The sequence below is a fragment of the Pipistrellus hanaki genome (assembly GCF_964339955.1).
Source record: "Pipistrellus hanaki genome assembly, chromosome: 4".
NCBI classification, from domain to species: domain Eukaryota; kingdom Metazoa; phylum Chordata; class Mammalia; order Chiroptera; family Vespertilionidae; genus Pipistrellus; species Pipistrellus hanaki.
This window is the reverse complement of record NC_140506.1, coordinates 93,094,172-93,116,289: the sequence shown is the minus strand read 5'-3', so window position 1 is coordinate 93,116,289 and position 22,118 is coordinate 93,094,172. Positions and strand designations below refer to the sequence as shown.

At 63.6% G+C, this 22,118-nt stretch overlaps 2 protein-coding genes across 8 annotated transcripts; both read left to right on the top strand.

Moving 5' to 3' along the window:
• The first annotated feature begins 166 nt into the window (after window positions 1-166).
• On the top strand, window positions 167-15,554 carry WDR90 (WD repeat domain 90). The gene is made up of 42 exons (XM_084882196.1): window positions 167-257; window positions 525-616; window positions 740-916; window positions 1,006-1,111; window positions 1,368-1,538; window positions 1,810-1,924; window positions 2,007-2,074; window positions 2,401-2,486; window positions 2,573-2,755; window positions 3,629-3,697; window positions 4,290-4,400; window positions 4,474-4,619; window positions 4,690-4,747; window positions 5,334-5,452; window positions 5,618-5,761; window positions 5,843-5,973; window positions 6,039-6,155; window positions 6,431-6,666; window positions 6,879-7,018; window positions 7,189-7,319; window positions 7,753-7,883; window positions 8,171-8,332; window positions 8,523-8,651; window positions 8,842-8,972; window positions 9,052-9,116; window positions 9,278-9,409; window positions 9,542-9,724; window positions 9,974-10,071; window positions 10,674-10,776; window positions 10,904-11,025; window positions 11,187-11,346; window positions 11,447-11,637; window positions 11,724-11,892; window positions 12,055-12,166; window positions 12,307-12,478; window positions 13,403-13,525; window positions 13,709-13,883; window positions 13,992-14,122; window positions 14,220-14,363; window positions 14,443-14,562; window positions 14,648-14,732; window positions 15,087-15,554. Exons 1-42 carry the CDS (start codon window positions 248-250, stop codon window positions 15,242-15,244), a joined length of 5,406 nt encoding a protein of 1,801 aa, XP_084738322.1. The 5' UTR covers window positions 167-247; the 3' UTR covers window positions 15,245-15,554.
• Window positions 15,555-16,139: 585 nt separating this feature from the next.
• On the top strand, window positions 16,140-22,011 carry RHOT2 (ras homolog family member T2). Of its 7 annotated transcripts, XR_014794872.1 has the most exons (20): window positions 16,140-16,281; window positions 16,404-16,462; window positions 16,570-16,651; window positions 16,746-16,789; window positions 17,681-17,734; window positions 18,217-18,269; window positions 18,347-18,455; window positions 18,682-18,783; window positions 18,856-18,954; window positions 19,072-19,180; window positions 19,269-19,389; window positions 19,684-19,768; window positions 19,856-19,998; window positions 20,087-20,187; window positions 20,264-20,394; window positions 20,516-20,596; window positions 20,716-20,838; window positions 20,953-21,155; window positions 21,466-21,864; window positions 21,908-22,011. XR_014794872.1 is itself a non-coding variant. In XM_084882200.1 (19 exons), exons 1-19 carry the CDS (start codon window positions 16,245-16,247, stop codon window positions 21,590-21,592), a joined length of 1,863 nt encoding a protein of 620 aa, XP_084738326.1. In that variant the 5' UTR covers window positions 16,140-16,244; the 3' UTR covers window positions 21,593-22,011. The 7 variants fall into 7 exon arrangements, 5 of the variants coding, with proteins under 5 accessions (XP_084738326.1, XP_084738327.1, XP_084738328.1 ...); XM_084882200.1 differs by having other exon boundaries at window positions 21,466-22,011; XM_084882201.1 differs by having other exon boundaries at window positions 20,953-21,159; window positions 21,466-22,011.
• The last annotated feature ends 107 nt before the right edge of the window (window positions 22,012-22,118 follow it).

The window sequence follows — 22,118 nt, the reverse complement described above, 5'->3', positions numbered from 1 at the left end:
CGACAGCGAAAGAGTGGCCAGAGCAGACTGGGCAGGCAGGGTCTTGGGGACCCGCAAGAGACCATACCACTACGAACTCAGCAACTCAGCGCCGCTAAGGTGGAGGTGGCAGCCCGAGGTCACGTGGTCCGCAAGGCGGAAGTGACGCCGTTGCCAGGCGGCCGTTGCTAGGCGCGCGCTGCGTGCCCTGCGTGGGGCGCGCGGCTGCCGAGGCGGGAAGTGCGAGCGAAGTGCCGGCGGCTGCGCCATGGCGCGAGGTAGGCGCGCGGCCCGCAGACCCGGGGGCGAGCGGTCCGGGATCCTGAGGGGGCGGGCCGGGCCGGTGGCCGGTGCGCACGGAGCCTGCGGCCTGGCTTCGTCAGCGCCCGTCCCAGGCCCCTGGGCGGGCTGGTGCGGATCTCGGGCCGGACCCAGTACTCGCGCTTTGATTGCTGTCACTAGTGGGGAGCGTGCAGACCCAGACTCCAGCCCCGCCCTGGGCCTGGCACCTGGGGCAGGTCCCCCACACCTCCCTGTCCCCCCAGTGTGGCAGCACCCATTCCTCAACGTCTTCAGACAATTCAAGGTGGACGAGTGGAAGCGGTCCACCAAGGAGGGTGACGTGGCCACGGTGATGGTGAGTGAGCCGAAGACCTGGCAGAGGGTGCCTGGGGTCCTCTTCTCTGCCTTGGGACACCTGCGGGCAGCGCCTCTCCTGTGCTCCCAGCTCTGTGGGGCACACACCCATCTCCTTCTCCAGGACAAGACCCTAAAGTGCACCGTGTATCGTATCAGAGGCACTGTCTCCGCCAGCAATTACATCCAGCTCCCCAAAACCAGCTCGCAGTCCCTGGGGCTGACGGGACGCTACCTGTACCTGCTTTTCCGACCCCTGTCCACCAAGCACTTCGTCATCCACCTGGACTTGTCCACTGAGGTGCTGAGCTTGGGAGCGGGGTCCGTGGTGGGGGCTCTGCACCCCTGGTGCCACCTCTGGTCTCCTTACAGCACCCTGTGCCCCTGCAGGAGAGCCAGGTCATCCGTGTATCCCTTTCCAACCTCTTCAAGGAATTTAAATCTACAGCCACGTGGCTTCAATTCCCTTTTGTTTGTGAAGGGACATCCAGAAAAGGTGACACAGAGATGGGGCGTGAACGGGACAGGGATAGTCCAGGAGAAGCAGCCTGAGGGCAGACTGGGACGTGGGGCAGGCCCAGGGGCAGGTGGGACAGACCCAGTCAGGCTCCTTTGTGGCCTGGAGTGGGGCAGCCTGAGGGGGGTGGGCACATGGTTTTGGCCATGGGAATGGGGTCAGGCCAAGGACAGAAGGCACTGTGGGCTGGCTGGTGAGAGGATGGGCACTGCTGACCGTGGCTTGCCTCCTGCAGACCCGGCAGGTGTGCCTCCCCCTGCTGCCCGCTGGACCTGCCTGCAGCTGGACCTGCACAATATCCTCCTCGTGTACCTGAACCGGCGCTACAACCACCTCAAGAGTGTCCGGCTGTGTGCCAGCCTGCTGGTCCGAAGCCTCTACACCAGCGACCTTTGCTTCGACCCAGGTGAGGGCCGTGCCCCGCGCCCTGCACTCAGCCTGCAGGTGGGCTGCTCCAAACCCATCCCTCCCCCCAGATTCTCTGCCCAGGAGAGGCCTTGGCACCTGATGAAGGTGCCCTTGCTGCCCTAGCTCCCAAGACACTGATGGGAGGAGGTGGTGGCTGGGCAGATGCCCAGGTGATACTCTGTAAGCCCCTGGTGTGCGGAGTCTCGCCTGGGCTGGGAGAGGTTGCTGGGCGCACTGCCTTAGACCTGGAGCAACTCTACTCTTTGTAGCTGTCACTGCCGCCGAGGCCCGGCGGGCAAAGCTGCCCGTCACCCCCATGCCTCGAGAAATGGCATTTCCAGTGCCCAAGGGGGAGAACTGGCACGACCACTACATTCACATCCGGTGAGCAGCTCTGCCTGTCCCAGGGCGGCTGGCAGGGGAGGGCAGGTGGCCGCTATGCTGATTCTCCCTCTGCCCCACTGAGGTTTCCAAGCGACAGCCCAGCGGCGCCCCCCAAGCTGGTTCAGAGGAACTGTTCCCCTCCTGAGGCAGGTGGGCCTGTGGGGCACACACAGCTCTGCGGGGGACGGGTCCTGGCATTGTGTCTGGGTGGTGGTGAACTCAGGTGTGGTGCCTGCAGGGGCCTGGGCTAGCCTCGAGGTCATCCTGAGGTCCCAGATGCATTTGGGAGGTGGCTTGTGGGGTGCCCGGGGGCCTCAAGCTCTCCAGCTGGGAGGGGTGCTGGAGCCTGGGTGCAGTGGTGGGCTGCAGCTGACGAGGTGGCTTCTCTCTCTGCTGCCCTGCCCGGTGCCTTCTGCCACATCCTTCTCAGGCCTCTTCACTCTGCTCAGTGGGCTCTGCCCTTTGCTTCATTGCAGACTTCCCGAGGCATATGCCACAGCTTCTCCCTCGCCCAGTGCCCTTCCGCAAGTCCAGACAGGACAGCGTGTCCCCTGTGGTCCAGGTGCGTGGCCCCGCAGCTGTGAGTGCCTGTGCCGTCGGAGGTGGGGAAGGTAGCCCCAGGGTCTGACAGGCACTGTCCCTCCACAGTCTGGGCGGGCCTCCTCGGGGCTCCCTGCAGAGGATGGCCTGTCTGAATGCTCCGAAGTCTCCATCGGGGGTGGCTCCAGGGTCCATAGACGACGGCTGTCGGCCAGCACGAAGGCCACTGACAGGCACGTTCGTAACTTGGCCGTGGAGCCCAAGGCCCCAGAGGACGTGACCAAGCCTGAGGTGAGAGCATGTCTTGAGGAAGGCAGGGGAGTCTAAGCCATGGAGGTGGGTGGGGTCTTGGTGAGGTGTGGGTAGGGGGATCTTGGGCCTTTGCTCACCACAAGCCATGCTTGGGGCAGTTGGGCTTCTGAGGGTCCCTTCTCATCAGCCCCCTGGCAGAACACAGAGTAGGCAGGAGGCAGCTTTGGGCAAAAATCCCTTTCAGCCCTGACTGGTTTGGCTGGGTGGATAGAGCTTCGGCCTGCGGACTCAGGGTTCCCCGGTTTGATTCTGGTCAAGGGCATGTGCCTTGGTTGCAGGCACATCCCAGTAGGGGGTGTGCAGGAGGCGGCTGATTAATGTCTCTCTCTCATCAATGTTTCTGACTCTCTCTCCCTCTCCCTTCCTCTCTGTAAAAAATCAATAAAATATGTTTTCTTAATATATATTTTATTGATTTTTTACAGAGAGGAAGAGAGAGGGATAGAGAGTTAGAAACATCAATGAGAGAATCATCAATCAGCTGCCTCTTGCACACCCTCTACTGGGGATGTGCCCGCAACCAAGATACATGCCCTTGACCAGAATTGAACCCTGGACCTTTCAGTCTGCAGGCCATCGCTCTATCCACTGAGCCAAACCGGTTTCGGCTAAAATATGTTTTTAAAAAATCCCTTTCAATGAAGAGTAAGGAGGGTCTGGTGCCCAGCTCCCAACTCTCAGCCCCAGGTGCCTCGGGGGCAGCACCAGACTTCCTGACTTCCTGCCACAGAGCAGTCCGAAGAAGCCACCCAGTCCTAAGCAGCTTGTTGGGAGGAAGGAAGCCCCATTGGGCAGCCCTGGCTGGACCAGGTCTTGCTTTCTGGGGTCTCACAGTGGGTTTGTCTGTTTCAGAGCCTCCTGCCAGACCCTGTCCTGAGGCTCAAGAGAGTCATTGGCTTCGGGGGCCACAGCACTAAATGGGTGAGGGGTCCCATGCTCTCGGTGGGTTGGACGAGTGTCCGAGGAAAGGCCTTCCATCCCCGGAGGTTGCTGTTGCATTCCCATTCCTGCTCCGTCTGCACTGAGCTCGGCGCTTCCTCAGTGACCGTCACTCACAGGCTCCCTTAGTTCTCATGAGCATCGGCTGGTCAGTGTGGGTCTGAGTGTTTGAGCTTCCAGAGACCAGTGAGCTCTTACCCAAGTTTAAGGCTTTGATGCAGCCGTGTGGGGTGGTGTGGGCGTGACTGGTTGGTCCCTGTGGGGTGCGGTCGGGGACAGGGGGAGAGGAGGCCCTGGCTTGTCAGGCCCTCCTGGACACAAGCTCCAAGTCTTTGTGGGCTCTCCGGCTTTTCATGGCCTGAACTCCAAAGTTTCTTGCATTGCGGACAGGGCTCAGAGGAAACTGTGTGAGTGTGTGTGTGAGTGTGCATGCACGTGTATTCATGTGTCTGTCAGTTTCCCATTTGGTGTGTGCATCCCATTGGCTCCTGTGCACATGACGTGGGAAAGGTATACCAGGGTGGGGAGACGAGGCCTGCCAGCCTGCGACCTCAGCCTCCGACCCCGTGCACAGGCCCTGTGGACCAAGGACGGAGCTGCTGTGGTGTACCCTTGCCATGCGGTCATTGTAGTCCTGTGCGTGGACACCCGGGAGCAGCGCTTCTTCCTCGGCCACACGGACAAGGTGAGAACTGCCGGCCCAGGGGTGGCTTGCACCCAAAGGCTGCACAGCTTCCCTCAACCTGCCGCCTCCCCAGGTCTCTGCCCTGGCATTGGATGGGAGCGACTCTCTGCTGGCCTCAGCCCAGGCACGCCCCCACAGCATGCTGCGCCTCTGGGACTTCCAGACCAGGGGCTGCCTGTCCCTGTTCCGGAGCCCCGTCCACACCGTCTGCTCCCTCAGGTGGGCGAGGGGCCTCTGAGGCGGGCGGGGGCAGCCCTGGTGACACTGACCGTCTCTTCCACGCCCACAGCTTCTCTGACAGCGGGACACTACTCTGCTGCATTGGCAAGGACCGCCACGGGAAGATGGTAACAGGGCGGGCTGAGGAAGTGGGGCCGTGTCCAAGTCACTTAGGAAGCAACCTTCCCCTGCTGGCCTTCCCCGGCCCCACTGGGAGGCCCCCCTCCCACACACTACAGAGTATCTCCTGTTTTACACCCCTTGTGGGTGGAGTCCGTTAATTTCGGAGAGGAAGGGAGAGGGAGAGAGAGAGATAGAAACATCAGTGATGAGAGAGAATCATTGATCAGCTGCCTCCTGCACGCCCCACACTGGGGATCCAGCCTGCAACCCAAGCATATGCCCTGACTGGGAATCAAACTGTGACTTCCTGGTTCATAGTTTGATGCCCAACCACTGAGCCATGCCGGCTGGGTCTAGAGTCAACATTTAAATAACTCGCCTCCCTCTCTTTGGTGGCATCTTCTGGAGTCATAGGGCAGCTGGGTTTTATGTCTGAAGCCGGGTTGGGCAAGTGGAGGTCCCTCGGGGTCGTGGGGCTGCCCTCCCCACACTCCCAGCAGCTGAGGGCCGACTCCCCTAGGAGAGAGGAGCCTAGTGGAGGCCCAGCAGGGCAGGCCAGTGCCGCGGGGTCTCAGCAGGAACTTGTTGCAGGTGGTGGTGGCATGGGGCACTGACCAGGTGGGGCAAGGCGGTGAGGCCGTCATTCTCGCAAAGGCAAACACCGACGTTGACATCCAGGCGTTTGAGATTGCCCTTTTTAATGAAACCAGGTAACCGGGCCTCCTATCCACCTGCAGGGCTGGGTTGGGGGTCTGGCACCCCATGGGCCTGGATGGGGCGGAACCACTGAGCCCGTCTCCCCTTCCTCACTCCGGGCCCTTGTCCGCAGCAGCCTCAGCTCCCTTGGGGACTGGATAACTCATACCCTTTTGCAGGATGGCGTCATGCGGGCGGGGCAATGTGCGGCTGTGGCGGCTTCGAGGCGGCGGCCTGTGCTCCTGCCCCGTGGACCTGGGGGAGCATCATGCACTGGAGTTCACTGACCTGGCCTTCGGGAAGGCCCAGGATGGCTGCATGCTGTGAGTACCACCCTTGTCCTCCGACTAGCCCCGTCCCGTCCGTCTGGCCCTTCGGCCCTCACCTGTTGCCTCCCCTGGCAGATACGTCTGCAGCCGGAGTGGTCACATCCTGGAGATTGACCACCAGCGCATGGCTGTGCGGTGCGCTCGCTGCCTCCTGCCCACGGAGACTCCCAGCAGCCCCCTCCCACAGAAGCAGGCCTTCAGCACGGGTAGGTAGCCCCTGCTGTGTGGGCGGAGCAGCCCTGATGCTCCTGCTGACGCCGCCTGCCCCCAGGTCCCGGCATCGCCATCAGCAGCCTCAGCATCTCCCAGGCGGAGTGTGCGGTGGGCTCGGAGGACGGCTGCCTGCGCCTCTGGCCCCTGGACTTCTCCTCGGTGCTCCTGGAGGCAGGTAGGACAAGATGGCTGCTCGCCATCAGGGTCCATCCCTGGGCTAGATGGCCGTCAGGACTCTGAGAAGCTCCATCCTGGCCCTGGGAACCACCATTGCTGAGCCAGGGGTGGGTGGCCACGGGGGAGCTGCCCGATCTGTCCACAGGAAGGCAGCAAGGAAACGGGTTTGTGTCTTGGGGGGCTGGGAGGGAGGTGCATTCTGGGTGTGGCCAGCCTGCCCCCCGGGTGCCGGCCCACCCTGCCTGGGAGGTCACCCAGCCACCCTGCCTGCAGAGCATGAGGGCCCCATCAGCTCAGTCCGACTCAGCCCCGACGGCTTGCGTGTGCTGTCCACCACCTCCTCGGGCCACCTGGGCTTCCTGGACATCCCCTCCCGGGAGTATAATGTGCTGGTGCGCTCCCACACCGCCCCGGTGCTCGCCCTCGCCACCGAGTGCAACCGAGGACAGCTGGCCACCGTGTCCCAGGACCACACTGTCCGAGTCTGGGACCTGGCGACCCTGCAGCAGGTAGAGTGCGGCCGGGAGGGAAAGACTGGAGAGCCGCGGGCCATGCTGAGGCCTGGGGGGCCGGGCCCAGGCCGGTGGGGGGCTGGGGAGGACCTTTGGTGGCCTGTATTGGGGATCCTTCGGTGCAGGCCACCTGAAGAGGGACTAGCTCTCAGGTGCTGGCCAGCTGGTAGCGGGCACCCTGCCCGCCCTCACACGGCCCCGCCCGCCAGCTCTACGACTTCACGTCGCCCGAGGAAGCGCCCTGTGCGGTCGCCTTCCACCCCACGCAGCCCGTCTTCTTCTGCGGCTTCGGCAGCGGGGCCGTCCGTTCCTTCAGCCTGGAGGCCACCAGGGTCCTGGAGGAGCACAGGTGGGTGCCCCGCTGGCCCCTGGCTCCGCAGAGGCCTCTGGTGGATACCTGTGGGGTCCCCTGGGGTATGTGGGCGGCCAGGAAGAGCAGGGGAGAGCCTCCTGCCCTGCTGCCCCTTGGGGACGTGGTCAGGGATGGTACAAGGCAGCGGGCATCCCCTCTGTGGGCAGGTGTCACCAAGGAGCCATCACTAGCCTGGTCATCAGCCCCGATGGCAGCCTCTTGTTCAGCGCCTGCTCTCAGGGCACCCTGGCCCAGTACCACTGCGCTGCCACTTCCTGCCCCGTCCTGCGTGTTGCAGGTTAGACACCACCCCCGCTGCCTCCCAGCCTTCGCCTCCTCTGGCTCCTGGGGGGTGGGGCTTGCCTAGTGTTCGCTGCTGGCAGGAAACTGCCTTCAGTGGCCTCACTACCAGAGCCCCCAGGGCAAGTGTGGTTTTAGGACACACCAAGCCCTCAAAACAGAAGGCCTATGAGGGTCTGTTTCCGCCCCACCCCAGAAGGGGGTGAGCAGCCTGAGTGCCAGGCTGGCAGAGGGTAGGCCCACCCAAGGGCATCTGTCCCTCCCATGGCTGGTCAGATGGTCACTTGGGGGATCACGTGGCCGAGGAGAAGCCCAGCTGTATTCTGGCAGACCTGGGCCCTGGGCCGGTTTCTGCACTTGCGGGCAGGGTTTGTGCCTGCTCTGGGCACCCCTTCCCACCCCGCTGACACCCGCCCCTGTGATCCCGGCAGCTAACGTAGTGTGCCGGGATGCCCTCCCACGTCCCAGCGCCTTGGCCGTCAGTGCCGACAACCGCTTGCTGGCCTTCATGGGCCCCTTTAAGTACATGGTGACCATCATGGACGCAGCCTCCCTGGATGACGTGAGTTTGCCAGGACCTTCCGTGTGCCCAGTGTGGGCGGGCCTGCGCCAGCCTGGCCGGCAGACCCCAGGGGTGTTTCTGCCGCACGGCTCCCCTGGGCAGGGCATCTCCGTGGCCCTGTGTGGAGTGCCACACATCCAGGCGGCAGGTGGGAGGCCACACTCACTTCCAAGAGGACCCGGCTCTGCTGCCCTCGCTCACGGGCACAGAGGACCTGGTGTGCCCAGGGCGGGCCAGCCAGGGGAGGGTGCGGGGCTTGCAGATGACTAGCTGCTGCTCTCTCCCAGCTGCTGCGGATTGATGTCAGTGCCCTGGACCTGGCCAGCAGCGGCCTGGACTCGGCTGAGGCTGTCTGCTTCAGCCCCGCCCGCTGCAGCCACCTGCTGGTGTCCTTGTCCTCCAACAAGCTGGTGGTGCTGGACGCCACCTCGGGCCGCATGGTTCGGGAGGTGAGTCCCGGCGCGTGGCCGGAGGCTTGGGCTCCCCTGGGCTCCCATCTTGGTGGCCCCCGTGCCTGGGGAGGGGAGGTGCTGGGCTGCCTTCCACTCCTGAGAGCTACGTGCTTTGAGAAGGGAGGTCTCCCAGGTTCAGGGGACTCCTGTGCTCTGATCGTCTCCCCACGAGAATGTTCGCTTGCAGTTTTGTGACATGCACCCCGTGGCCTGTACCGCCCTGGCTCTCAGCGGCGATGCCCGCTTGCTGCTGACAGCTGCCGACCGTGCCATCAAGGTGTGGGACTACCTAACGCAGTCCAGCCCCAGCTGCCAGGTGCGTGCTGCTGAGGACGCGGGTGGGGGCAGGCAGGGGGGTGAGGAGGAGGGTGGACGATGACCCGTAGGGCCTGACACCATGAGGACCCCTTGCCCGGCCACCATTCAGGTCTGGCCTGGCTGTGGGAGGACCGCGGGGTCTCTGGCCGGGCCTCAGAGGTCCCTGTATGTGAAATGTGCTGCCCTAGGTGTACATCGGCCACTCAGAGCCCGTGCAGGCCGTGGCCTTCACCCCGGACCAGCGGCATCTCCTCAGCGTGGGGGATGCCATCTTCCTCTGGGACGTCCTGGCCCCCCCTGAGAGGTCGCCCCCCGAAAGGCAAGCGCCCTTGACCCATCTCTGCCAGGCCTCCTGCCTCATCCTCCCCGCCTGACACCCTCTCTTGTTGCCTCTGCAGCGTCCGAAGCTCCCCTGGGCTCCCCCCAACCAGTGAGGCTGTGAGTGGTCGCACCTCAGTGGAAGGTCTGTGGTGACATCTCGTGTTGGCACTGGAGCCACTGGGAGTGGCATGGTGCTGCTTCGGTCCTGAGGGTCCCAGTGCATGAGGGGTGGGGGACCAGGTATCCCTCCCCCTCTGCTCTCTGTCCTCCTCAGTCCCTAAGCACAGCCTCTCCCATCCCCAGGCCCAAATGCAAGACAGCAGGAGGATGTGTTGTCCGGGACCAACGGGCTCCCTCGGTGTCAGGTGCCCGTGCCATCCCAGGCAGCCCCACCCCAGCTGAGCATCTGTGCTGGGCCCTTAGAGGGCGGTGATGGTAAGGCCAGCAGGCCCGGAGCACCTGGGCAGGCCTGTTTGTCAGCGTGTTTGGGTGCTGCTCCAGGTCTGTGGGGAGAGGGAGGTGTAGGGGGCTCTGTGCCCTCCTTTCACTGGCTCCCAACTCCCCTAGGCACTTCCTCTGCGTCAGATGAAGGACCCTCTGAGGAGAGCCACAGCCCTGAGGGGCTCTGCCAGGCCCCAGGCCCGCCCCTGCTGGTGCAGAAGGAGGCCTGTGGGGCTGGAGACAGGGCCACAGGGGGCCCTTGGGACCTCAGCCTGCTGCCCCACCCCCACGGCAAGCCTAGTAAGCAAGGTAGGGCAGGGTACTCATGACTGGCGTGGGTCAGATGTAGGTGCCCATGGGCCCCAGATTGGGGTTCAGCCCATGAGCTGAGGCTGCTGTGAGGCCGGGCGCCAGGTTGTGGCTGGGATGCAGCCTCTGACCCTGAGTGCTTCCTGGGTTGGGTGCTCTTGTCCAGCCGGGCCCAGTGACTGGGAGGGCGGGGTCTCTGAATGCTGTGGGTGGTTTGCCTTCCTGTGGCCTCTTCCTCCTCTCTGCCAGGTTCCTGGAGCATCAGGGGAGCCAGGACCCAGCCCACTGCCCGCCCGGACGCCTACAGACACTTCACAGCGCGCTACAAAGCCTCCCTTCTGGCCAAGGTTGTACGGGGTGGGAGCCTCTGGCACACGGGGGCACCCCGGAGGGTCAGGGGTGAGGTGGCACAGCCCTGTGGTTTCTGGGAGTGTTCCTTCTTCCTAACACGTGGGTTCCCTGGGTCTCCCTGGGGCTGCTGCCAGCGCTGACGGCAGTCCAGGCCTTGGCAGTAGTCACTTCACAGGTACATTCCCCCCCCCCCCACAGGTACATTTTACCGCGCTCTTGTGCTCTCGCCCCCATGCTGACACTCAGTGTCCAGCTAAGCCCACTATCTCCACTATGGTCCTTCCTCCTGTGTGTCCTGTCCTTGAGAGCCCGTGGGTCTTGCTGTCTCTGTCTGCCCTGTCTGCCCTCCCCGGACTCCAGGGAGCACCCACATCTCCCACTCCTGCCCCCTGTCTGCACCGCCCGCTTCCATCCCCAGTTGGCCTCTCCTGTGTAGGCTTTTGGGCCCACGCTCTCGCCCTTTGTCCCATCCTGGGCGTGTACCTCCATAGCTTCGCCCCAGGCCCAGCCCGATGGGACACAGCCTGAGGTGGCGGGCGGTCGGTGGGGTGGCTGGGGGCTGTGCCATACGTAAGCATCCCGGACCACGTTCTCACAGAAAGTGTCCTCCCCGCCTGCCGGGGCCGAGTGGCTGCACCTGAAGGCTGTTGTGGGCTACAATGGGAATGGGCGTGCCAACGTGATCTGGAGGCCAGACACAGGTAGGGACCACGGGCACCCCCCACCCCCCGACCCCCCCACCCCCCGGCGCCCTGGCTCCCAGCCCAGAGCTACAGGGAGGGTGACAGGGCCTCAGCAGACCCGCTCTGGGGCTCCCTCCCTCCACAGGCTTCTTTGCGTACACCTGCGGCTGCCTGGTGGTGGTGGAGGACCTGCACTCCGGCTCCCAGCAGCACTGGCTCGGCCACTCCGAGGAGATCTCCACGCTGGCTCTCAGCCACAACGCCCAGGTGCTCCCCCCACGCCCAGGTCGTGGTGCACATAATAGTGTGCCTCCTGCAAGGCCTCCAGAGCAGCACGGGGGGCGACCTGGCCTCCCACCCACCCAGAGCCAGTACCCCCCTGGCCTGCCCCACGTCACTAACCACCTCCCCCTCGCCCACCCTGACAGGTCCTGGCCTCTGCCTCTGGGAGTGGTGCTGCTGCCTCTGGCTGCCAGATCCGCATCTGGGATGTGCCCAGGGGTTCCTGCCAGCAGCTCCTTTCTCACCACCGCACCACTGTGCAAGCCCTAGCTTTCTCACTGGACGATCGGCTCCTTGTCACACTAGGTCGGCTGGGGGAGGGGGTGTGCAGAGGGCAGTGGCCTCTGGACTCCCCTGCCTGTCCTGGGACCCCTGGGCAGCCGGTATGACCACATGCATCTCCCAGGGGACTATGGGGACCGAACCCTGGCGCTGTGGAGCATGGCCACCTGTGAGCTCGTTTCGTCTACCCACCTCCCGGAGCCGGTGCACGACATGGCCTTCAGCCCCTGGGGCGCCGGGGAGCTCGCCTGCGCGGGCCAGGGCGCCCTCACCGTGTGGCTCCTGCAGCAGCGCGGGCCCGACCTCAGCCTCCAGGTGCCAGGGCTCAGAGGCGGTTTTGGAGGACGGGTCTAGCCGGGCCCTGGGACATCGCTGACCCGCACGGCCCTGTGTCCCTCCAGGCGCACCGAGAGCCCATCCCCGAGACGGTGGGGGCAGGCGAGCTGACGTCCCTGTGCTACGGGGCCGAGCCCCTGCTGTACTGCGGCTCCAATGCCGGCCAGGTCTGTGTCTGGGACACGAGTGCCAGCCGGTGCTTCCTGGCCTGGGAGGCTGACGACGGTGAGATCGGTGGGTGCCTGAGGAGCCCCTGCGGGGCCCCCTCCCCCCCCCCCCCCCGCAAGCTAGGGGTGTGGCCTCTCCCCGGGAGCCACAATGCTGGGCAGCAGGACCCTGTCGGGTCCTGGGCAGCTGGAGAAGCAGCTCCTGCCACGTCCTGCCCCTGCCCCCTAGGAGTGCTGCTGTGCTCGGGGTCGCGGCTGGTCAGTGGCAGCAACACCAGGCGGCTGCGCCTGTGGGCCGTGGGGGCCGTGCCGGAGCTGCGGCGCAAGGGCTCCGGAGCCAGGTGAGCCTTCGCCAGCTGGGCCTGCCCTCGGGGGGACATGCTGGGGTGAGGCCAGAGCTCAAGGACATGGGCGCACTCCAGAAGCACCAGGCTCCCTGGGCTCTCATTGCCTCCACTCGGGACCCTCTGCTTCCCCCCAGGTCCAGCTCTGTGTTCCTGGAGCGCGAGCTGACGCTGGACGGGGCCATCGTGAGCGCCGTCTTCCACGACAGCATGGACATGGGTGTGGTGGGCACCACGGCAGGCACGCTCTGGTACGTCAGCTGGGCCGAGGGCACCAGCACCCGCCTCATCAGCGGCCACAGAAGCAAGGTGAGGCTGCGGGGCCGCCAGCCGTCTGTCAGAGATGTCCGAGGTGGTTTCCGCCCTGGACACAGGCCGGGCTGTGAGCCCCGCATTCACTCTCTGCTGTCTGTGTTGTGTCCCCAACCCCCAGTTGTTCCGGGTCAGGCCCAGCTGTGGGATTAGTTCACGCGCACATATTTCAGGAAAAGGATTCCACACACATCGTCTTTGTTGACACAGTCCACGTGGTGTCCACTCGTGCCAGCCCCACAGGCCTGGCTCTTCTCCTTCCTTTTCCCTCTGTTGCTTTTCCCCTTGTAATTTATGTGGCAGAGAAACCAGGCCATCCATCCCTGGGCCTCCCACTGACCAGGGTTCGACCTTTAGTTTGCAGTCCTCTATGGATGTGTTGTCCCATCACCATGTTTCATTTATTTTTTTGTTTATTTTTGTTAATCCTCACTCGAGGATATTTTTCCATTGGTTTTTAGAGAGATTGGAAGGGAGGGGAAGAGACGGAAAGTGAAAAACATCAATGTGAGAGAGACATCAGTTGGTTGCCTTCTGCACGAGCCCTGACCCTGGCCGGGGATCGAACCTGCAACCAAGGTACATGACCTTGACCTGAATTGAACCTTCCATCTGTGGGCTGACGCTCTATCCACTGAGCCAAAATGGCCAGGGCCCTCCACCACATTTTAGGTTCTTCCAGAACACTTCTCTGGTGTTCCGGTCAGGTTCAATGGCAGATGGGCCCCTAACAATTTGAATTCCCCCTAGGTCTTGTGTGGGGCACTCAGAGGGAGGTCGGGACAGTCTCTCTGCTCCACGTGGAGGTGACCATGGCCAGGCGGGCTTGGGAAGGACACATGCTCTCACAGGAGTGACCTGGCACCGTTGTGTCCTCTGCCCGAGGGCCAAGTGGCCTCAGGGCTGGCTGGCTACCCACAGGTGAACGAGGTGGCCTTCAGCCCCAGCGAGTCCCACTGTGCCACATGCGGAGACGACGGGAGTGTGAGGGTGTGGTCCTTGTCCAGCATGGAGCTGGTGATCCAGTTCCAGGTGCTGAACCAGGTATTCAGGGCACCAGGGGCTGGGGTGTGCGCACGCGTGTGCTAGGGGTGGGACCCTGCCTCTCCACTGAAGGGCTCTGGGCGCTCCACCTTCCCTTCAGCCTCGGTTCTGTCCTCGGCCTTGGGGTTGGGCCCCATCTTGCTCCCCAGGGGAGTGCTGATGTCTCCCCACTGGGGTCCCCAGAGTTGCCTCTGCTTGGCGTGGAGCCCCCCGTCCTGTGGCCGCCCAGAGCAGCAGCACGTGGCGGCAGGTTACAGTGATGGCACACTGCGTGTGTTCAACATCTCCCGGATCTCCATGGAGCTCAAGATGCACCCACACCGGGCCGCACTGACAGCCATCGCCTTCTCCGCTGACGGTAAGGCGCGGGGGGCTCACAGGGTGGTCCCATGGCCCCTGCCTGGCCCAAGTCACACCTTTGGGCTGGGAGCTCACAAGGTAACAGAGTGGCTCCTGCCTGGCCCAGGTCAGACCATCATCTCTGGAGACAAGGATGGGCTTGTGGCTGTGAGCCAGCCACGCACAGGGCTGACCGTCCGTATGCTGAGTGACCACCGGGGCGCCCCCATCTCTACCATCCAGAGCACAAGCAAGGAGGTGACGTGGCCAGCAGTGCCTCATCTGGGGGGTGCTGGCGGAGAAGGGGCTTGGGCAGAGTGGGGCAGGGGGTACTCACCTGCCCTTACCCGCCCAGAATGGAGCCTTCGGGGTGGAGGGCACAGACCTGTGGTTGGCCGCCAGCGGGGACCAGCGGGTCAGCATCTGGGCCTCCAACTGGCTGCGGGACTGCTGTGAGCTGGTGGACTGGCTGAGCTTCCCGGCACCGATCCTCAGGGAGGTGAGGGTCCTGCTGGCACCTTGGGGTGGGGGGGGCGGTGCCTGCCCATCCTGCCACAGCACGGTGTGCCTCTCCTCAGGCTTCAGACTGCTGTCCACCCTCCCTCGCCGCCTTCTGTCCCTGGGATAGGACGCTGCTGGCGTGTGCAGGCCTCGGCCCACATCCAGAGGTGGTCTTTTACAGCCTCTGCCAGAAGCAGGCATGTGCACGCCCCTGTGACCCTGGGAAGGGAGGGTCCAGGGCATGTGACGCCCTGCTGACCGCCTCATGCTCGACGCCCACAGGTGGTGAAGAAGATCCCACTCCCTTTCTTTGCTGTGTCCCTGAGTCTGTCCCCCAGGGCCCACTCCATGGCCATTGGCTTTGCTGGTGAGTACCGGTGTGTATGGACTTTGCCTATCTCAGTGGGACTTAGTGGACTTACCTGTACCCCCACACTGAGACATGCCCCTGTCTGCACCCTCATCTCTGAAGTGGGGTAATGAGTCAAGCACCAAATAGAGGGCCTCAGCGGCCCAGTTTGGGGCCTTAGAAGCCCCATGTTGTTAGACATCCTGACAATGACAGGCTCTTTCTCAGCCATGGGTGTGGAAGACAGGCCATTTAGCCCAGATTCTCTGGTGTTTCAACATCCAGCTGGAGGCAGCCAGGGTGGGTTGGGAACCCCTGGGTCCCGGAGTTGCAGACATGGGCACAGGACCCACCCATACCATTTGCCCACAGAGCGTGTGCTGAGGCTGGTGGACTGTGTGTCAGGGGCTGCACAAGACTTTGCTGGCCACGACGACTGGGTACAGCTCTGTAGGTTTGCCCCGTCTGCCAGTCTGCTCTTCACGGCGGCCCACAACGAGATCTTGGTGTGGGAGGTCACAGGCTGCTGAGCTGCACTGGGGACCTTGGGGTCGGCTGTGCTGTCCCGGTCACACCGGGCACCTTGGGGTCGGCTGTGCTGTCCGGTCACACCGGGCACCTTGGGGTCGGCTGTGCTGTCCGGTCACAATGGGCACCTGGCCAGGGCAGAGGCTCTCCTGAGAAGCCGGGTGAGTGGAGAGCTTGTGCTGGACAGGATGGCGGGGTAGGCTCAGTCCCTTTACACTGGATGGACTCAGGACCCTCTGTATGTAAATCACCAAGACCCCAAACATGTGTAAAGTGCTTGATGGCGCCTGAGTGCTTTTCTTTCTTTATTTTTCTTTTTTTAAAAATATATTTTTATTGATTTTGTACAGAGAGGAAGGGAGAGAGATAGAGAGCTAGAAACATCGATGAGAGAGAGTCATCGATCAGCTGCCTCTTGCACACCCCTACTGGGGATATGTCCAAAACCAAGGTACATGCCCTTGACCGGAATCGAACCCGGGTCCCTTTAGTCCCCAAGCCGACGCTCTATCCATTGAGCCAAACCGGTCTCGGCCTGAGTGCTTTTCTATGTTTCTACCTGTACAGTTGAAATAAACATGATGTTTGTTGCATTGTCGCATTGTCTGCTGGTCACTCCAGGCTCCTACTGCCCTGGGCCTGGCTCTCCTGCCTGGCCTGAATCAGCCTCTGCCCATATCCCAGACCTCCTGTTCCCTGTCCAGCACTGAGGCCCTGGCCAGTCCACCTGCAAGGGCTATCCTGCCCAGGGTGGGCTGGTCCTGCCCCAGCGGGAAACTGCTGGGGCCTAGTGGCACCCGAAGCCGTAGCCCCGCCCCCTGGCCGGCACGGCGCCAGCAATGCCGGATGCGCCCACGCGGTGGCACTGCCGCGCACCCCGGCCTCTCTGGCCCGCCGGGCTCGCTGGTGCGGCTGCGCGGGCGGGGCCGGAAGTGCGGGCTGGGGGCGGCGGCGTGGGCAGAGGACTCCCGAAGTGCTGCGGCCGGAGTTGCGTCGGCTGCTATGAAGCGGGACGTCCGCATCCTGCTGCTGGGCGAGGGTAGGCGCCCTGGCAGGGGTCGGGCTGGGCGAGGGTAGGCGCCGGGGGCGGGCCGGGCCTGTCCTGTGGGAGGGGGGGCGCCGCGACCTTGGCCGCCGCGCTGACCGCGCCGTCCCGCGCAGCCCAGGTGGGGAAGACGTCTCTCATCTTGTCGCTGGTGGGCGAGGAGTTCCCCGAAGAGGTGAGGATGGCGGTGCTAAGCGGTGCCGGGCGCGCAGAGGAAGGGACTGAGGCCCCGGGGCGGTCCTACCGCCGCCCCGGGCCACCCTCACGGCCAGTGTGCTTCAGGTCCCGCCCCGGGCGGAAGAGATCACCATTCCCGCGGACGTCACCCCGGAGAAGGTGCCCACACACATCGTGGATTCCTCAGGTAGAGCCGCCCCCGCCCCTCCCCGCCCTAAGTCCTGCCCTGGAGCCGCGTTTCGGGCTGGAGGTCTGCAGTGCGGTCTCTCCTTCTCATCCAGAAGCTGAGCAGACGGTGGAGGAGCTCCAGGACGAGATTAACAAGGTGCAGTGTGTTCTGGGGCTCAGGGAGGGTCGCCCCCTCCCTGGGGGGCGAGGCTCAGGCTCTGGGGGTGGGCTGCTGCCTAGTTCTGATCGGCTTCTCTCTCTGAGGGACCAGATTAAGGTGCTCAGAGCGTCTTCAGCCTCGCTAATTCTTCCATGACCTCTCAGGACTAAGTTGTTGGGGTTACTGTGATGCACCCTGCTGGGAGTTGGGGAGACAAGGGATCATCACTTCCTCCTCCTCCCCACACGGCTGGCCAACCCCATGTCTCTCCACCCAGCATTCACTCTTCCAGTGGACACTGGGGGACAGATCTCATTATCTTTCAAAATGACCCCTGAAACAGCCCTGTGCCCCAGCCACCTACCCCCCACCCTGTAGTGCAATCCACTATTCTGGGCCTTTGAGCGCAGTGACCCGGGCTGCAGGCTGCACAGCCCTCTGTTCACCTGTTACCAGGGGGCCATGTGTCTGGGCCAAGCCCCTGGGAGGAAGCTGCCCCTGCAGCCTTGCCCTGTCCCTCTGCGGCTTCTGCTGTGTGCTGGCGTGCTGTTCTCGGCATCTTTTCTGCCCAAAGGGACAGGAGTGAAGGACCAAGGCCAGATCTGGGGTACCAAATGCCTGGGGTGGCTGTGCATGCCCTGAGCCTTCAGGGGACTCACTGACCAGAGTCGCAGTGCTGGCACCTGGAAGTGCACGGGGAAGGGCCGTCTGAGATTTGCACAGCAGATGACCATCCATCCCAGTGACACTGCCGAGGAGCACTGGCTGAGGAGCACCAGTGAAGGATGGCTTCCTGGTCTCTGAGCCATGCCTTGCCTTGCCTGTGAGTGCCGGGTGGTGTAGACAGGAAGCCTGTGGTAATGCTGTGCCACGTGCCCTCCCCCACAGGCAAACGTGGTATGTGTGGTGTACGACGTGTCCGAGGAGGCCACCATTGAGAAGGTGAGCGAGAGAGTGAGTGAGGGTCCTGGGTCCCTGCCGCTGTCACCCAGCTGGTCGTCATTCTGTTCTCTGCTCGGACCCCAGGGGGGTGCCCAGCTGAGGCATGTGCTTGGGTGACTCACCCCCGTGGCCAACCCCATCTCTAATGGGTGCTTGGGGGAGCTTCTTGGCCACAGGCCCCCACAGCTTCCCCAGGGAGCTCCCTGTGACCCCGTCCTGCAGAAAGCATGAGCAGCCATGAGTCTAAGCCACTTGGGCTTGCAGAGGGGCTATCCTGAGCTGCTGACCCAGGTCCCTGGGGGCTGTTTGGAAACGGCTAGCATCAGATAAGGTCACACCTGCAAGGTGCCTTCTCTACTTGTTCCCAGTGACCGTGCCTGTGGCCCTCAACTTGCCCCGTCTCTCTCGGCTCAGGTTTAAGTTCCATCGGAGAGGTGTGGGCTGGGCGGCTCCCTCCCCTCATGCCAGGTCTTGCCTTTCAGATCCGCACCAAATGGATCCCCCTGGTGAATGGAGGGACAGAGGAGGGGCCCAGGTAATGGGCAGTGCCCAAGGGGCTGGGGGGTCTCCTCCAGCTCCCTCATCCCCTGGTGACCGTGGGCCTCTCTCCAGGGTCCCCATCATCCTGGTGGGCAACAAGTCGGACTTGCGGCCAGGGAGCTCCATGGAGGCTGTGCTGCCCATCATGAGCCAGTTCCCTGAGATTGAGACCTGTGTGGAGGTACAGGCGTGCATAGCAGGGCCAGGCAGGGGGCACTGGGGTGAAGAAGAGAAGGGCCAGGCCAGGGCCCTGCAGCAAGCACTCACGTGCTGGTGGCCTGGGACCTAAGACAGACAAGCTTTCTTACTGAGGACTTCCGTGGGACGGGGGCTGCCGACCCCCTGGGCCAGCGCCTTCGAGTCTCCCAGCATCGGGCACTCTCTGAGTCTGTCCCGGTGGTCCCCAGTGCTCGGCCAAGAACCTGAGGAACATCTCAGAGCTGTTCTACTACGCCCAGAAGGCCGTGCTGCACCCCACCGCTCCGCTCTATGACCCCGAGACCAAGCAGGTGAGCGGCTGGCTTGGGTGGGGCAGCCAGCAGGTGGGGCTGGGGAACGTGCTGAGCCGGCTGTCCCCACAGCTGAAGCCTGCGTGCACCCAGGCCCTCACACGCATCTTCAGGCTCTCGGACCAGGACCTGGACCAGGCGCTCAGCGACGAGGAGCTCAATGCTTTCCAGGTGGGGCCCCTCCACCTCTCGGGAGTGTCCCCCCTCCCCCTTTTTGGCTGCAGCCGGGCCCCACGCCGTTAGTGACCAGGCAGCCGCTCACTGGCAGCAACTTTCTCTTGGAGGCAGAAATCCTGTTTCGGGCATCCCCTGGCCCCACAAGCCCTGGAGGACGTGAAGATGGTGGTGCGCAAGAACGTGGCAGGAGGGGTGCGGGATGACCGGCTGACCCTGGACGGTGAGCCCTGGAGCCCTGCCTGTCCTCCTGGTGTGGGGAGGGGCTCAGGTCACACCCAGCGTCACCTTCTCTGCTTCTCTCTGAACAGGCTTCCTCTTCCTGAACACGCTCTTCATCCAGCGCGGCCGCCATGAGACCACGTGGACCATCCTGCGGCGCTTCGGCTATGGCGACACGCTGGAGCTGACCACCGACTACCTCTTCCCTCCGTGAGTGGTGGGTGGGCTCTCAGGGTTGGATGGTGCCCGGGGGGCGGGGGTGGTGGTGTTGGAGTCCTTGCCCAGGCGGAGGGTGGCCTGTGCAGGAGGCACCTTGCTGTGGGCAGGCAGACTGGGATTTAATGCTGGGCATGTGGCCCCTGGCCCCAGCCACATCCCTGCCTGCTTCTCTGCTGTGGTGCTCAGTCGAGGGAGAGAGTTGGAGGAACTCTGGGGTTCAGTCAGACTGGCAGGGAGGGTCGGACTGCACCCTGAGCGTGGTGGAAACGGATGGCAACCCCACAGGCTTCACGTGCCCCCCGGCTGCAGCACGGAGCTCAACCACTTTGGCTACCAGTTTGTGCAGAGGGTGTTTGAGAAGCATGACCAGGTGAGGGCGCTGTCCCCCTGCCGTGCTGCCTGTCTTGGTTTCCAGTCCTGGCCCCCAGCAGTGTCACCACAGCCCCTCTGCCTGCAGGACCGTGACGGAGCCCTCTCACTGGCACAGCTGCAGGACCTGTTCAGCGTGTCCCCAGCACCCCCGTGGGGCCCTCAGTTCCTGCAAGAAGTCCAGACTGAAGCAGGTCGGCTGCCGCTGCACGGGTACCTCTGCCAGTGGACGTGAGTGCAGCCCCGGCCTGCCCCGCTTTGCAGACAGTGTTGCCTTTTCATGATGCTGACCGCGCCCCCTGTGCCCCTCCTGCCCCAGGCTGGTGACCTACCTGGATGTCCGGCGCTGCCTGGAGCACCTCGGCTACCTGGGCTACCCCACCCTCTGCAATCAGGACTCCCAGACTCACGCCATCACAGGTGGGCGCCCACCCTCCCGGGGTCTGGCCAGCTGCTCCCTGGCAGCCGCTTACTCTTGTCTTTTCCATCCTCACAGTCACCCGTGAGAAGAGGCTGGACCAGGAGAAGGGACAGACGCACAGGAATGTCCTTCTGTGCAAGGTGGTGGGAGCGCGTGGCGTGGGCAAGTCTGCCTTCCTGCAGGCCTTCCTTGGCCGAGGCCTAGGGGTGAGCATCACTGTGTGTTGGGGGAGGGGACCCGCTCCCATCTGGGGCCTTGGGGGGTGGGGTAGGGCTTTGGGGAGCATCAGGGCCAGTGAGTTTCAGGTACCTCCCTCCTCAATGTTAGGACACCAGGGAGGTCCACCAGACATCTGCCATCTATGCCATCAACACGGTGCAGGTCAACGGGCAGGAAAAGTACCTGATAGTGAGTGTTTGGGTCGGGGGTCCCTGCAGTAGATCCCGGGTGCATGCTGGGCAGTGCTGTCCCAATGTGGCCTGGGGAATTGAGCTCCCTGCGTCTCCCTGAGGCCACTCTCTGTCCAGCTATGTGAGGTGGATGCAGACAGCCTGTTGTCCACTGCGTCGGATGCTGCCTGTGACGTCGCCTGCTTGATGTTTGATGGCAGTGACCCCCAGTCCTTTGCACTCTGCACCAACGTCTACAAGGCAAGCCGCCACCTCCCCCGCCCTCCTGTGGGCAGCCTGGCTGAGTGGTAGCGCCCCAGCACCCTCTCCTTGCCTGCTCCGGGACCGTGTATCACGTGGCCCCTTCCCCTGCAGCGCCATTACATGGATGGGCAGACCCCCTGCCTCTTCGTATCCTCCAAGGCCGACCTGCCTGAAGGTGTTGCGCTGCCCGGGCTGTCCCCAGCTGAGTTCTGCCGCAGGCACCGGCTGCCCGCCCCTGCTCCGTTCTCCTGCGCTGGCCCAGGAGAGCCAAGCACAGCTGTCTTCACCCGGCTTGCCACCATGGCCGCCTTCCCGTGGGTACCAGCTCCACAGCCCCTGTGGTGGGAGGCCTGTCCCTGTCCCAGGGCACTGATGGTCCCTGTCCCCGGAGAGGGGAACAGCTGGGGTGTCAGACTGGAGTCATTCAGGGTGGCAGGGTGGGCCTTGGTCAGGTGCTGAGGTCCTGACAGGGCCCTCTGGGGCCTGGTCTCACCAGCTGCCCTGTGGTCTGCTAGCAGCTCTGTGACTTTCCAGGAGATTGGGGTGGTGGTGGTGATGGGGGTACAGCTGCAAGCTCTGGACAGCACCCTGAGGGTGCCTCCAACCAGCCCCTTTCTCCTGCAGGTACCTGGCCCACAGGGAGCTGCACACCACCTCCTTCTGGCTCCGGGTGACCCTGGGGGCTTTTGGGGCTGCTGTTGCTGCCATCCTTAGCTTCTCGCTCTACAGAGTCCTGGTGAAGAGCCGATGAGGCCCTGGTGCCCGCAGTCTGATCTCAGGGCCCCAGGGTGCTGTTGTTGGGCCACCCACTGTCTACACTTTGCTTCTGGGGACAGCCTACTCACTGCCCAGCCCCAAAGGTGGGCCCCAGGTCCTGCCAGCCTGTGCCTGCCCAGCACCACCTGCCTGTGTGGGCATCGCGTTGGAGAGACAGGGGCTATAGGTGAGAAGCCAGTGGTCCTAGATCTGAATCCTCAGGGCTCCACCCACTCCTGGTCCCAGGCAGCCAGGGGGATGAGGGGAGTCGGAGGGCAGAGCTTTGGGCCGCGGGCAGGAGGTGGGGCAGGAAGTGCTCCTCCCCGCTCCATCGATGGGGAACTGGCCCAGGGCTGCACCCCTCGTGGAAGGTGTGAGGTTGGGTTTCCTGATTAAACTTCAGTGTCTTTTCCATCTTGGACCCTACTTTTCTGAAGGTGGCTCTTCTTAATCACGTCCTTTGCCTCTGTGGACTGGAAACTTCCCTCCCGACCCCCCACCTCAAACAGGCCCACATGAGG